The following is a 15,083-nucleotide window of genomic DNA, read 5'->3' as shown; positions in this document are numbered from 1 at the left end:
TATAAAACAGATCGGATCAAAATCTGATCCAGGCGGTGAACAAGTCTATGCAAAATCCAATCAACAGCGCATGTATACCCGATGCTTAAGGCCACTAAGCATTGTAACACTAATAAAACTGCATGAAACAAAATTTCTAGCAGAAACAAGTTTTGCTATAGGCAGAAGTCTAGCTATTTCAGTTGGAAATGGGGCTTTGCTATCAATGGGAACCTAGATCACATTTCATAAGGTTGGCTACCACCTTACCACACAACAATCATTCCACAGATTTGACATTAACTTGGAGGCAAATATTATCAAATTCACAAGCTACCAAACAATAAGGCATCACAAGGTGCAACAAATGTAGGGGTAGAATGCTGAAAGTTTTCCAGATAACTGATATAAAGTTTCAACAAGGACTATTAGCATTTATCAAGCAAAGGATACATTACCAAACAAGAACCATGCATTGCAAAACTATGGAGTTTTTTTCGACGAACAGCTGACAAAGAGCATAAACATTAAATTCCATCACTGTAAGCCAGAATTCCAGGCATAACTCATTAAGCAACTTTGCAAATATCCTCATACTCGATAGCCTTAAGCACTCTGCCGTCATATACTCCCTTCTCTATCTGCACCTTTGCACAAAACTTCTCTGTATCCACACCTAACAATCTTGCACTTGACCCACGATACGCTCCGTTTACTATCCTTACCATACCCCCAATTTGTGGAATCACAGTTTCGAGCTCTTCTTGGTCAACTCGTAACACGTGCTTACTCTCAAGCATTTCAATCTCACCTACATACCTATCGATAACTTTCCTCACAACTCCTTTCTGCTTATAGTACCCCTTTTGCGCCAATGCCTTACTCATCACCTTCACAATGATCCCCTCACAAAGCCAATAGTCTTTCCTATTACTCCTCTCCTTTGCTTTCTCTTCTTCCCTCATCAACTCTTCCAAAGCATTTTTTCTCCCACTATTTTCTTTCCTCTCAATCCTCGCCTTTGCCTTCATCTTCTCGTTCTCTTCATCTTCAAAAACCAACCGAGCAGTACTCGAACTCTCCCCTTTCTCACCTTTCACAACACTTCCTCCTCCTAAAGAAAACCCTATTTTCATTCCATTCTCTAAATTCACCTCTTTGATTACAGCTTTTTTCTCGTTCTCCTCAGCTTCTGAAGGGTTTTTTAACTGCTCAGCTTTCTCAATTTGCTTCTGAATTTCCCTTTCGTGTTTCTCTTCCTCTACCATATCCAATTTAATCCTTTTATTCTTCATTTTCTCCTTAAAAAGCGTCTCTGAATCTCTATCAATATAAGTAATAAACCAACCTTTGGGTGTCTCATCAACCTTACATTTCCCTGTCCTTCCCAAATACTTAACGAACTCAGTTAACGTAGCCCATTGGGTCGAATTCATATGAACATGATGTCGGTCATTAATAAACTCATTGTAAACAACAGTGGCAGCGACCCGACTGAACCGGTGGCTCCGTTTCATAAGGTCGAGGAAGTTCCGTTCAAACTCTTCAGAGTACCCAGATACGACCCGGTCAGGGTTTTGCCCAAAGATCTGCATTTGACGTTGGTGAGATTCGCTCATGCAATGGCATTTGAATCCGTTTTCGTCTCGGCATTGCTTTTGGCACATTTGACAGTACCATCTCAACTTCTGGAGACCTTTGGCTTTGATTCTATTTGCGATTGCTTTGGGGGTTAAGAAATCATTTTTTCCCATTCGCGAACAAATCGAAAACCCTAGCTAGGGTCTGGAAAAATAAATTAAGCAGAAATTACAATTGACGAAAAAAACAATGACGATTAAGCAGGCATTACAATTGAACAAAAATTAAATCAATCATAAACTACAATTAAACCAGAAAATCAATGAGGGAAAAATATTGAATTTCCTCCTAACTCGATAGCTTTAAAAAAATTCGCCTTCTCAACAAAGCTAACAGAGAGAGATTATGAGATGAGACCGAGAAACAAACAGTTGAATGGAAACACACAAAAATCAAATATAGCAGAGATCAGATAACTGAAAATCTAATGTCTCAAGTAGAAATCAACCTTCAAGCTTAGGGCTTTTAAAATTACCTTATTTAATTTCCTGCACTTTCGGAAACTTCAAGGCAAGAGAAGCTTTGGGTCAGGGCCTGGAGGCGAAGGAAGAGGAGGAGAAGCTTGGTCGGCGGCTAGGATGTGGGAGGAGAGCTGGAGTCGGCAAATTTTAAACGAAATTTTAGAAAAGCTTTTCTCGAAAGTTGAGATTTTTAATATAAAATAAGATTATGGCGTAAATAAATAATAAAATATCTAATTACCGTATCTTTATAAAATATTTATATAAAAGCTTGATTGAAATTATAAAGTTAAAAGATATTAAAAATTTATCTATATTTTTAAAATTTTATTTCAACATATAAAAAATTAAAATAATCATTATAATATATTTTTGTCTTTTAAAATAATTTAATATTTTATAATTTCTCAATTGAATTGGGAATTTGATAATTTTTAATTGAGTTAAATATATGTGAAATTAACTCAATTAGTCACTTAATATAAAGTATAAATAAAGATTTTATATATTACGCTGATATTATTGAAATCAAATTTATTAAGCGTGGCGGACTCGGGATGTTAATCTTATGGGAGCTAAACTAAAATTAAACGTGCTACACAATAATTGATTTAAACATATAAAAAGTAGCGTATTCCAACAATATTCCACTATAATAATCAGTCACAAAGAAGTAGTATTCTAACATGACAATCGACTTAGACATATAAATAATAGATTCAGAAGAAATAATATTCCAACACGATAATTGATTTAAATATAAAAATAATTAACCCAAAAGAAGTAATATTTTTAAAAAAAATGGAAAAATCTTAAATATGGAGAGTGAGTGAGTGACCATGGAACTTGAAAATTGCGAAGAAAATTAGTGAAATCTTAATCCTTGACAGAGGTACAAAGAATTAAGGACATATGTCATTAACTATCAGTATTCAATTGAGTCGAATCGAGTTAGTAAATTTTGAGTTAGTTGAGTTGATGAATCTTATTTTAGCAACCGAATTTAATTTAAAAATTTTTCAAACTGAAATGAATCGAGTAAAAAAATTTTGAATCAAGTTGAGTTGAACTAATGAATCTTATTATTTAATTCAATATTATATTTTTATGAACTGATTATTTAACTAGTAAACGAGTTAATAAAGATGGATTAAAAAGATGGGAAGAGTTAGCTGAAGAAAAGCATACACTGCAGTCGCCTACATATTCTTGCAAGTCGCCATCTTTTACTTCCACCATTCAGTTGACTATTTGTTGAATGAAACGCAATCACATGAGTAATTTTTGTTAGAATTTGAATTAAAATAATAAATATTGTAAATATTGAGAATTAATTTTATATTTAGGATTAAATTGATAAAATTTATAAATATTAAAATGTTAAATTTATTATCGAGCCAATAAAAAAACCAATATTAGCACTTTTTTCAAATTTCAAACCGCAATTAAAAATATTATGTTCAAGAATTGTCTTTCAAAAAAATACTTAATCGAGTTTAAAATGTATATTTGCCTTCACCTTCAATATTAAAAGTTGGTCCATGTTAAATGTTGTATTATATTTTATATTACGTAAATTTTATCACATAAAATTATATCAATTATAATATATATAATATTATAATGTAAGTATTAAAAAATATGTTATCTACGTTTAAAATTTTTAATAAAAGAATATAAACAAATAAAATATTTTTAAAAATAAAAATAATATACCAGAATTTAAAACTCTTTACATATAAATATGTTATCAAATATTTAAAAGGTTTGAGTTAACTATTTACAAAAATAATCGAATTTACACAAAATTGAAAGCTCATATATTAAACCAGATTGAGTTTAAGTAACAATGAATAACACCATACCATATCCATATATAAGTTTAATCCAAAATCGACTCAACTCGATTATGAACACCAGTAACATAGGTGGATCTAAATTCATGAACACAAAATTATTAACTGAAGATAAAGACAAAGAGACATGATTTTATTTATCTAAGAAAGTTTGTTTTCATTTACTGTTTATTTATTAATTTAATTTTTTAAAATTTGTAAAAAGACAAAGAAATTAAAAAAGAAAAGAAAACGAACAGTAAAATAATAATAAAAAGAAAATTTTATTTTCTTCAGAAGGAACAAATTAAAAATTAAAAAAATATGGTAACCTAAATTGACCTAACAATGAAATTAATAAATCTTGTTCCTCACAAATAAGAAATCCTAAATTTACCTAATGAATAAAATTAATAAATTTTGGTCTAAAAGAGATAAAATCCTAAGAACATGCAGATGCATTGAAATCTCTTATGGTTACAAACGCGATTGAATGAGCAATGATGCTAATGGGTTTCAAACCATCCATAAGCTTTGGCTTCAACTCTGGTATCTCCAATGAGTCTGAAAGTTCTAATGTTGTTCCGTTCAACAATACAATACTACTTAAGATATTTCCATCTTTTGAAGTCAAATGATACTTTTCTCGCTCTTTATGTCCTTTAAATTCAAAATTTGGACTCCCACCATTAAAATTTAAATCATGGAAAAAATCGATTTCAAACGAGGTATTTTTCGATAAGTTGATAAAAAACGAAAGAAATCCCAGGCTGCAACAAAACAAAAAATTTAATAAATAAAAAATAAATTAAAATGAATTGAGTCAACTAAAATAATAAAAATTACCTCTTTTTTTGCACAATGAGAGTATACACGCAAATATGAAGAACCCTTATGCGTGACGGAAAGAACTTTACTTCCCATAATTTTATGCCACAAAAGCGCACTGCAGAAGAGATATTTTAACAAATAAAATTAACAACAAATACGGTGGAAAAATATTAAAGTTACCCGTAATAATCTGGATTAGGAACGAATGTGGTAGTATTAAGAAGAGCATAATTGCCCCCGTTAAAACTTGTTTACAATAAACTTTGTGGTTATAAACTGATGTCATTCCCAATTGGTCCAAATCCCTATGGGAGAAGTTAATCATTAGATTTTAATAGGGCCTTGAAAATAATCAACTAATAAAAGATTTAAAAAACAGTTACCAAAAGCCAAATGCAAATGTATACGACACTAATTGGCCACCACTGTTATAAGCTCCACCCGATTCAATAACCCATGCACCAGACCATGGTGCAAATTTGTCAATAGCATTTGGAACATCTATAAATGTTTGAGTAATTTGAGTCAATAAAAATGGATCTTGGACACAATGAACCACATCTGGGTTATTGCCTGCATTAATCATCAATAAAATTAAACAAATTAGGGAAAAATAATAAATTAAACAAAAAAATATTTTAATTGACATATAGATAGATACCGGGTCCAAGATTATAAATATGATGTGTAACTCCATCAATAACATCATGTCCTGAAGCATCCAAAAAAGTATCGAACCATTTCTTGTCATAGAAACCTTCCGGGCCTAAAATCTTAGGTTGAGTTTTAGGATTTGGATACATCTCTTTTACAAGATTTTCAAGTGTTGCCATATCTTTTGCATATTGTTTAGCTTCAATCCTAGTACTAACTCCGGATCCACACAGTTCATTTCCTAAAAAAAGAAATTGCATTAGATGAAAGTCAATAATATATAAACTAATTTGAAAACATAAAAATATTAATATTAATTAAATACCTAATTCATAAGAGTCAATTTTATATCCTTTGGAAATTGTATAACTCATAAGATCTCGAGCATTACGTGAATACCAATCACCAACTCAAAGAGTCTTTTCAGTTTCAGACTCTTTTCTTCCAATAAGAGCATTTAAACCAAATGTAACTTTGGCTCTACAACATAAAAAAAAAGAAGCTCATATCGTAACTATTATTTTAAAGTAACATAGATGTCATAAATATGTACCGAGTTTGATGGAAAAACTCATTAAGTTCATCTCATCTCTTCATGTCAAGACATCCAATGGAGAAACCAAATAAGAAATCCTTGTCTTGTTTTTGAAATGGTTGGCAATTTTCAACATTATTTCGGACGTTGTACACCACTTGATCTTGATGAACATCCAACTCTAATTCTCAAAGGATTAAATGCTGAAACCATAATTATTCACCAAAGTTAATTAGCATATTAGAAGCTGCTATATCAGTAGAAAAAATATTCATTAAAACAACTCCAATACTCACATTTTACAGCCTTTTCAAGAATCTTGTTTTTCAAATCCTACATATGGAATATATAATATAAATTAATAAACATCTAAATAAATAAACCGTCTTTAATCAATATATACTCAAAATATAAAATAAAACTACCAAATTAAAAAGTCCAGCTTGACCCCACGGACATTGATCGTAATCACACTTGTTTGTAGGCCACCAATCAAGGGTAAAACAAATAAAATCTTCATTGGTTTGAGCAATGGAAATTGCTCCTTCAACCACAATTTCAACTTTTTCAGCCTTTTGAGACCAAAAGGCATGACAAAAGTAGGGGTGAGCATTCGATCGAATCGAATCGGATCGAATCGAAAATTTTCGAGTTAATCGAGTTTTCGAATCTTATTTTATCATCCTAACTTTATTTGAAATTTTCTCGAATCGAGTCGAGTGAGATGGAATTCGAATAGAATTGAATCCAATATATTTGTTCGAGTTAAATTTTAAAAAATGATTTTGGGTTCTTGTAACCACTGTCATCCATCGTAATAAAATTTATCCACCTTAATTAAAATTTTTATTAACTTTCATCACCTCATAATTTATTTATTAATCTTTTATATACGGGTTAGTTTCTTTGTTTGCTTAGTTGCTTCAATTATCTTGATTCTTGTCACTATGTATTTTGAATTAAAAATATATTAGATGTAAAATGTGATTTTTAATAAAAATTATTTTAAAGATAAAATGTGAAATTGATACCAATATAAAATTTTAACATGAATATTTAATAGCATAATTAATAATTTAATTTTAATATATGTTATGCTGAAGCGTGTGAAAGAGTAAAATTATTGTCTTGAAAAATCACACCAAGTTCAATTCCGGAAAGAGAGGTAGATCACGAAGATCACTTAAATACCAAGTCTTTCCTAGCAGAATATCCCTCTATCGTAATTTAATAGCACAATAAATCACTACAATCACATTCACAAAATATGCAAAATAAATAATAAAGAACACCAGAATTTTAACGAGGTTCAGCAAATTTTTGCCTACGCCCTCGGGCACTACCAAATATATTTCACTCCAAAAATTACAAGTGAAATTTACAAATAGAGAGAGAGAATAATTCCTTAAATAGAGAATGGCAATTATGGGATGAAGAAAGTAAGAAATGGTTAGGCCTATTTATAGTTGAGGTTCAAGGATCAACTTGCAATGTCCCTATACAATTAGGGACCAAAATTGCAATTATCCCATGCCAACTTTTAACCCAACTTGCCAACCAATATTACTTTCTACTTTCGGTGCCCACCCCATTTGACTTTTCAAACAATGGTGGGTTCCAATAATATAAATATTCAATATGACTAAACAATCCAATAATATAAATAATATAAAATGTAAAATTTAATTTAATAATATAAATAGTAGATATAAATAAAATTATTACTATTTATGTTTAGTGATTTTTTAGATAATTTTAATTTTTATTTGAGAGTATAGGGTGAGAAGTAAAAATTTAGGGGCAAATAAAAGTTTTGGGAGATAAAAGTTTTGAGGGAAAGTAAATAAGGGAGAGTAAAATTTTGGAGGGAAAATATTAAAAAAAATTGGGGGTGGATTTGGGGTAGATAGGAGGTGGGATTAAAAGGAAGTAAAAATTTTAAGAGGAAAATGGGAGGGAGTAAAAATTATGGGGGAAAATAAAAAGTTTTGAGTGTTTTTGGGAATAAAATTTTGAGAAAAAGTAAATGAGCGAGTAAAATTTTAGTGGGAAATGGATTTTGGGTAGATTGGGGGGTTGGAATTGAAGGGGAGTAAAAGTTTTGGGGAGAAAGTGGGAAGGAGTAAAAGTTTTAAGGGAAAAGTAAAAAGGTTTGGGAGTTTGGGGTAAAAATGTAAAATATTATAGTTTGATATTCGAATTATTCGAGTTATTCGAATTCGAAAACTCAACTCGATTCGAACTCGAAATTCGAAAAAAAATTCGAGTTGACTCGAATAACTCGATTAACTCGAATAACTCGATTCGTTTAACTCGAAATTCGAATTTTTTTTCGATTTTTTCGAGTCGAATCGAGTTTTACTCACCTCTAGACAAAAGCACGACAAAAAAAGTTATATTTTTAAAATTCATCATTGAAAAAACACAAACAAAACTTGAATAAATTGATATGATAAAAAATCAATGAATCAATTAACTATTTATAGATCAATAATACACTTGAAAAATAACTCAAATAGATTAGAGTTGAGATTAAATTGAAACAATTAAAACTCTTGAAAGCAATAAATGATATAGTAATTTGATTATAATGAAAATATTTTGATTATTTTAAATAAAATTATCCTAACATCCTAAGCTTTTAATTGGGTTTATATTTTATTTTAATTAAAATTGTCGAAATATGATAGAGTTTTAGTTGGATTTTATATAGAGGTGTGCATGGGTCGGGCTACCCGGCCCGGCCCGAAGGGCCACTCGAAAAATGAGATGGTTCAGGTAAAAATATAGGCCCGAAATATGAGTTTGGGCAAAAAAAAGAAGCTCGTTTAAAAAAGGGCTGGGTCTCGGGTAAACCTTTTTTACCTTGGGCCCGACCTAGCCCGACTCGAATTATATACTAAATATATATATTTTTTATTTTTAATCATATTTACATTCTATTTTTAATTTTAGTATAACCACTTTTAATTATATTTTCAATTTGTGTATTGTTTTAAGAATTGTTTTAGTCTCATTTTTTATATGTTTCTTGTTTTAATATTTGTTTTATGTTTTTAAATGTATTTGATTTATTATATTTTAAAATTTTTTATTTAATGAAATAAGCTAAAAAAATCTAATATGGGCTAGGCTGAGTTGGGCTTGGGCTTAACAATTTATTTCAGGTAGGACTTGAACAAAATTTTAAACTCATTTTTTTAAACGAACCGGGCTTGGGCCTAGAAAATGGGTCTAAAATTTTGTATGACCCAACCCATGTCCACCTATAATTTTATACATGAGGAAAAGTTAAAATTGATTAGGAAAAGTACACGCTGACCGTGGGATCCGAACCCACGTCCACATGTTAAAATCTATAAGCGCTCTACCAGCTGAGCTAAACCATCATATCTTTTTAGTTCAAGTGAAACCATGATAGCTTTTTTCAAGTGAAACCATGGTAGCTTTCTTGTTTTTAGATTATCGTAGACAATAGTATATTTCAAGAGAAAACTGACATAACAAGACATTTGGAACGAGGATTAATCATATATAAATTCTGAAAATCAGAAGCTAAAAAATCTATTGATGTCAACATACCTCAACTTAGAGGTGTGCATGGGCCGGGCCGGGCCGGGTCTATAAAAAATTTCGATCCATTTTCAAGGCCAGGGCCTAGCCCGGCCCGAAATATGGGCCTAAAAATTTGTCCAAGTCCAGCTCGGAAAAAAAATGATAGGCTGAGCTCTGCCCACCCACTCGACCATATCAATTTTTTGGCTTTTTATTAAATAAAAATTTTAAAATATAATAAATCAAATACATTTAAAACATAAAAATAAAATAAATAAAAATGAGATTAAAATAATTCTTAAAATAATATATAAATTAAAAATATAATAAAAAGTAATTATATTAAATTGAAAAATTAAAACAAATTAGAACTAAATTAAGAACCAAATTATATTAATAACAAAAGTATTACAATATCAAAATAACATTAAAAACAACAAAAACAGTAAAGTAAAAGTACTAAAGTTACTTAAAATTAAAAATAAAAATTTTAAAAATAATTTAATATTAAAATTGGGCCAGGCTCGGGCCAAAAAATCTTACTCTGGGCCTAGCCCGTTTTCTAAATAGGCATCGTTTTTTGTCCAAGGCCATTTTTTAGGCCTATATTTTTACCCAAACCCTCTCATTTTTTGGGCAGGCCTTCGGGCTGGGCCGGGCTGCCCGGCCATGCACACCTCTACCCCAACTTAAAAAATCTAGTTTTGTTGATGCTGAAAGAATGCGACAAATTCCTGTTGTTGAAAAGAAAGCATTGTAATGTCATTGAGCAAATTAATCTCTATATATTAAATCAAAAGACGATAGAATAATCGAATAACTTCACATAACGTGTCACGTGCACCTCAAGGCAACGCACAAGAATCAATTTTTAACAATAAAAATGAATAAATTTTCTAACAAAAAAGTTAATTTATTATTATATATAGAAATTAATTTACTCATTTTTTAAGTAGATGGACAAAATGCAAATTAAAAATTTCTTAAGTGTATTGAATTCTAACATTTTTAATAAAGAAAAGATTATCAATTTCAGAAATATAAAGTTCCCATGAAAAGCAATTGACCAACATATTCAATACCATGACTGATACAATGCAAAGACAAAAACGAAGTATTATACAAATTACACTGAAAATTATTGGCAGAAAACAGGAAAAAGAACTCCATACTTCTTCTATTTTCTTGGAGAACATCAAGCAAGTTGTCGGACTTGAGCCTCTTTGATGTTGATCCACACAACACCTTAGATACCTGCAACTTAAGAAACAAGGATTTATTTAAGCACAGTAGGAATGTGGTGGGCTTTGAGTGGAAAGAGAAAAAAAAAAAATTAAGTGTAATTGATAGGAAAGAAAAGTGAAAGAAAAAAAAAAAATGACAGAGGTATATTTGTTAGTTCAACTTTATTCATTTTTTAAATGTTTTACACGAAACACACCTATAAAATATATATATATATATACTTTCCATCTTTCCACTTTATCAAAAAAAGCTTAATTAATAAAACAAATGAGTATTTTATTAAGATAAGAAGGCATTATTACCTGCTGATTGAGTAGCATACAAAGTTCAAACACCACAACGTAACCGAGTTGGATGAAGAAGCTTGTCTCTAATCGAACAAAGCTTGGTAATAACATTACTCATATCCATCCTCTCACTCGGTGATTCGGTAGAACAAGTCAGTCCTATTTCGAATATTGAATTCAAGCACTGAAGATGTATGTCATTTCCCAAGTTGTTTTCATTGAGAGTGATGTCCGCCGCTGTTCCTCCTCTGACACTTTCTTGAAGAAGAATGGGATCTATAATTTCAACCACTCGATCGGGCAAAGCTGCTTTGACAAAGTTACGAAGACTTAAACCTTCTTTGAACCTTTCATTCGTTGGCCTTTTCCCTGTTAACATCTCTAACAAGAGGATGCCATAGCTGTACACATCGCCATTGGTTGACAACTCGCTTCCCATGCCATATTCTATAATTAATTCGTCACAGAATACATATATAAATAATTGTAGTGGATAACCTCTAAATATACAACAAGACTGCTTTTAGATAATTTTTCTTTTAAATAATGAAAGAAATGAAAAAAATGAACATACCAAGTGGAGCATAGCCGATTGTTCCTCTTACTCCAAGGGAGCTTGATTCATTAGTAGAATAGTTTGGCCATTCTCCAGGAAGGATTTTTGCTAAGCCGAAGTCACTTATATGACCAACCATTTCCCCATCGAGTAAAACATTGCTTGGCTTGAGGTCACAATGAATGATTGGCGTCTCACAACGATGGTGCAGATATTCAAGTGCATGAGCAACATCTATGGCCACATTAAGTCTTTGAAAGAAGTTTAGGTTTCTCATCGTCTCTGGTTTATTCATGCCAACCACTGGATGTAGCCAATCCTCCAAGCTTCCATTTTCCATGAACTCATAAACCAAGGCTTTAAAATCATTGCCTTTATAATCGATACCTGAAATGGCTGTTAATACCTTGACAAGATTACGATGTCGAATGTTCTTCAAAGCCTCGCATTCAACCAAGAAACTCCTGGAAGCTCTATGATTCAGAAGATTAAACACCTTTACTGCAACAACTGCTCCATTCGCTTCAAGAATTCCCTTGTATACAGATCCAAAACTTCCCGAACCAACCAAATTCTGAGGGGAGAATCCGTTAGTATCCCTTAGGATGCTTTGGTATGATAACTGTAAAAGAGAATTTTCAACATGAGTTATCGTTGGCTTCTGCTCTTTTTTCTTTCTAAACCAGATGAAGAGGAAAATAAAGAATACTAAAGTGACTCCTAAAATCACAACAATTATTGTGATCTTCAATTTAAGGGATGTGTTTGCTGATGTTTTGGAGTTACATCTTGACAAGTGTAACTCAGGGATGCCTCCACAAAGCTTACTATTTCCCTCAACAAATATAGCACTTGCATTCTTAAATACTCCTTCACTTGGTATTACTCCCTCAAAATCATTGAAAGAGAGATTTAGATATTTTAATGCCCCAAATCGCACAAGAAATTTTGGAATTCCACCAGAAAGATTATTGTTAGATAAATCCAATGCCTCAAGACCTCTCAATGAACTCAAAGATGATGGAATCCGTCCTTCAAACAAATTGCCTTCCAAGAACAACTTCTCTAGACTTACACAACTACCTAGGTTTTCTGGAAGCAAACCAGATAATCTATTTTCAGAAACATCCAATGTACCTAGATTTTTCAGTTTTTCTACTTCAACAGAAAGTTCACCAGTCAAGTCGTTTGACGATAAATTTAGTACAATGGACAAGGATGGAAGTCCAAGTACTTCAGGGGGTATTGCTCCACTAAGATTATTACTAGAAAGATCCATTAGAAGCAAATTTTTGCAATTACCTAGACCTGAAGGAATGCTGCCCTGAAGATAGTTAAAATTTAAACCAAGTTGGATTAACTCTGTTAAATTTCCAATAGAGTGGGGAATAGTCCTAGAGAGAAAATTCATATAAGCTAAAAATATTTTTAGCTTTTGAAGCCTCCCAATATTAAAGGGAATGGGACCTGATAATTGATTTTTGAATACCACAAGCAGCTCCAAATTGATGAGATTTCCAATCCCCTCCGGGATTCTTCCCGATATTTTGTTATTATATATTCCTAATTGTAAAAGAGTTTTAGAAAAATTACTAATGCATTCAGGAAATTCCCCTCCGAAATTATTTTCACCTATATATAAAAATTCTAGACTGGTATTATTGACTAAACTGCAGAGAAAGTGCAAGTCACCTTCTCTCCCATGTCCCAAATAATTTTGGCCTAGTTCAAGGTCATACAGTTTATCTAGCTTTTCTAATGAAGGCACATTTCCATTGAACCTGTTTCCATTAAGTTCAAGTACATTAAGATATGTGGCATTGAATATTGAAATTGGAATTTGTCCCGAGATTTGGTTTTCCCCTACAGAAAAGTACTCAAGATGAGGCATATTGATTTCTAAATCAGAACGAAGAGTACCTTGAATCTTGTTTATACCAATATCAAAGCCTCTAATATTGGAGAGATTGAACATTGCGACAGGAACAATACCAGAAATCGCATTTCCGGATATGGAGAAAAGTGAAAGATTTCTCAGTTGTCCAAAAGCTTCAGGTATAATCCCACTCAATTCATTATTCTGCAAACCAAGTTTCTCCAAGGATGACAAGTTCCCCAACGAAGGTGGGATACTCCCAATCAAACGATTGTGGAAAAAACCCAATACTTTCAGGTTTGACAAGAGACCCAACGAAGATGGTATTTCTCCCGTTAGCTGGTTGTTTGTCATATCAACTAATATAAGCTTAGAACAAGCAGATAAATTAGAAGGAATTTCCCCACTGACGGAGTTATTGGTGAGGTCTAATGCTTCCAGTCTTCTTAAACCACCGATTTCTTGAGGAATTTGGTTGTAGAAGCTGTTGCCTGCAAGATCCAACTCCCTGAGGAAGCTCAAGTTCCCAATGTAGGGTGACAATGATCCAGAGAGTTTGAGGAATCCAAGTTCCAACTTGGTGACTCTCTGATGCTTGCGACCGCATCTAACACCGGGCCACTGACAGAAGTGAATGGAACTATTCCAGGACTCCATAATCTTGAGTTGATCACCAGTTATCTTGGCTTTGAACTGGAGTAAAGCTTGTTGATCAGTGTCATTTCGTCTAACTACAGGGCTTGCTGTTGCTAAACTAAGCAAGTTAAGACCCTGCAAGTTGAAGAATGAGAGAAGCAGCAAAAGGAAAAAAGAGCTAGACGCTTGAAAATGTTTTTTTGATGGCTCCATCAACATTAAACAAGTTGGTAATTGATAAGATGGATTTGTAAATGAGAGTCGTGGTTCATCATGCAGAAGCAGAGTGGGATATATAGTCTTAGAATGATGATATTATCGTATTGTATCTACTGTCATGTGGCTATGATTTCCATGGGCCTACTTTAGTTAAATGCGTCTACTTGGGGTTGGTTTTTATCGTATTCTATCTACCGTCAATTGGTTTAGACTTTAAAAGTGATGTGGGTAGCATTTGCATGGGCCACCGCTCCTTAAACTTATAGCATATATGATGTTTACTTAATTAAACATTGACCTCATATATAATGAACTGATAAGGGGAGACTTCAACGTAAGCGCTGTGTTCATCTCTCAAAATTTACTCCTTAAAATGAAAAAAATTTTATTAAGTCCCTTAAAAAATAATTTAACCAGAAATTAATAGATGATAAAATTATATTATCATCTCTCAAAATTTATAATTCAATTTCCCTCCCCTAATTTTTTTTGAATTTAATCTTTAAAATCATATAAAAATATAAGAAAGGGTGTTTTTATACGGTTGTAAATATATCCCTCTCTCCTTAAATCAACAAGGGTTCTTTGAGGTGATTTTTGGATGAATCCCCCATAAAGAAAGTCATTGCCCCATTGAATAAGCTAGACGATATACATCAAACGTTAGAAATGGATTTTTCCATAGGAAATTATGGTAATTCAATGCTGAACGTTTGTTAAGCAACTAATTGGTGCAATTTGCCACCACTTTCTACACTTCGCATTAATTTCAT

The 15,083-nt window shown here is 32.0% G+C and overlaps 3 protein-coding genes across 7 annotated transcripts; all 3 read right to left on the bottom strand.

The window, feature by feature from the left end:
* Positions 1-245: 245 nt before the first annotated feature.
* On the bottom strand, positions 246-2,282 carry LOC108464604 (KIN17-like protein). Its single transcript, XM_017764969.2, has 2 exons — positions 2,096-2,282; positions 246-1,764 (listed from the first exon to the last, which is right to left on the bottom strand). The coding sequence occupies exon 2, from the start codon at positions 1,731-1,733 to the stop codon at positions 549-551; it is 1,185 nt and encodes a 394-aa protein (XP_017620458.1). The 5' UTR covers positions 1,734-1,764; positions 2,096-2,282; the 3' UTR covers positions 246-548.
* A 1,905-nt stretch (positions 2,283-4,187) lies between these two features.
* Positions 4,188-6,635, bottom strand: LOC108462299 (heparanase-like protein 2). Of its 2 annotated transcripts, XM_053020780.1 has the most exons (7): positions 6,362-6,635; positions 6,233-6,269; positions 5,955-6,139; positions 5,409-5,642; positions 5,131-5,320; positions 4,763-4,862; positions 4,188-4,686 (listed from the first exon to the last, which is right to left on the bottom strand). In XM_053020780.1, the coding sequence occupies exons 3-7, from the start codon at positions 5,983-5,985 to the stop codon at positions 4,636-4,638; spliced, it is 606 nt and encodes a 201-aa protein (XP_052876740.1). In that variant the 5' UTR covers positions 5,986-6,139; positions 6,233-6,269; positions 6,362-6,635; the 3' UTR covers positions 4,188-4,635. The 2 variants fall into 2 exon arrangements, with proteins under 2 accessions (XP_052876740.1, XP_052876739.1); XM_053020779.1 differs by having other exon boundaries at positions 5,955-6,635.
* A 3,228-nt stretch (positions 6,636-9,863) lies between these two features.
* Positions 9,864-14,430, bottom strand: LOC108462300 (probable LRR receptor-like serine/threonine-protein kinase At3g47570). 4 transcript variants are annotated; one of them, XR_008273009.1, is made up of 4 exons: positions 11,598-14,430; positions 11,039-11,470; positions 10,664-10,751; positions 9,864-10,225 (listed from the first exon to the last, which is right to left on the bottom strand). XR_008273009.1 is itself a non-coding variant. In XM_053020782.1 (3 exons), the coding sequence occupies exons 1-2, from the start codon at positions 14,308-14,310 to the stop codon at positions 11,064-11,066; spliced, it is 3,120 nt and encodes a 1,039-aa protein (XP_052876742.1). In that variant the 5' UTR covers positions 14,311-14,430; the 3' UTR covers positions 10,497-10,751; positions 11,039-11,063. The 4 variants fall into 4 exon arrangements, 2 of the variants coding, with proteins under 2 accessions (XP_052876742.1, XP_052876741.1); XR_008273008.1 differs by having other exon boundaries at positions 10,664-10,745; XM_053020782.1 differs by lacking the exon at positions 9,864-10,225 and having other exon boundaries at positions 10,497-10,751.
* Positions 14,431-15,083: the final 653 nt, after the last annotated feature.

This window comes from Gossypium arboreum, chromosome 10 (assembly GCF_025698485.1).
Source record: "Gossypium arboreum isolate Shixiya-1 chromosome 10, ASM2569848v2, whole genome shotgun sequence".
NCBI lineage: Eukaryota > Viridiplantae > Streptophyta > Magnoliopsida > Malvales > Malvaceae > Gossypium > Gossypium arboreum.
Note: the sequence above shows the minus strand (reverse complement) of the source record. Positions and strands in the feature narration are given on the sequence as shown.

Excerpts from the sequence above, each read along its gene's own strand:
- LOC108464604 (XM_017764969.2), bottom strand. The coding sequence starts at position 1,733 with ATGGGAAAAAATGATTTCTTAACCCCCAAAGCAATCGCAAATAGAATC.
- LOC108462299 (XM_053020779.1), bottom strand. The coding sequence starts at position 5,985 with ATGAACTTAATGAGTTTTTCCATCAAACTCG. Across the intron at positions 5,643-5,954 it reads GAGTTTTTCCATCAAACTCG|GAAATGAACTGTGTGGATCC; the intron begins GTACATATTTAT and ends TTCTTTTTTTAG. Across the intron at positions 5,321-5,408 it reads TATTTATAATCTTGGACCCG|GCAATAACCCAGATGTGGTT; the intron begins GTATCTATCTAT and ends TGATTAATGCAG.
- LOC108462300 (XM_053020782.1), bottom strand. The coding sequence starts at position 14,310 with ATGTTGATGGAGCCATCAAAAAAACATTTTCAAGCGTCTAGCTCTTTT. Across the intron at positions 11,471-11,597 it reads AATCGGCTATGCTCCACTTG|AATATGGCATGGGAAGCGAG; the intron begins GTATGTTCATTT and ends AATTAATTATAG.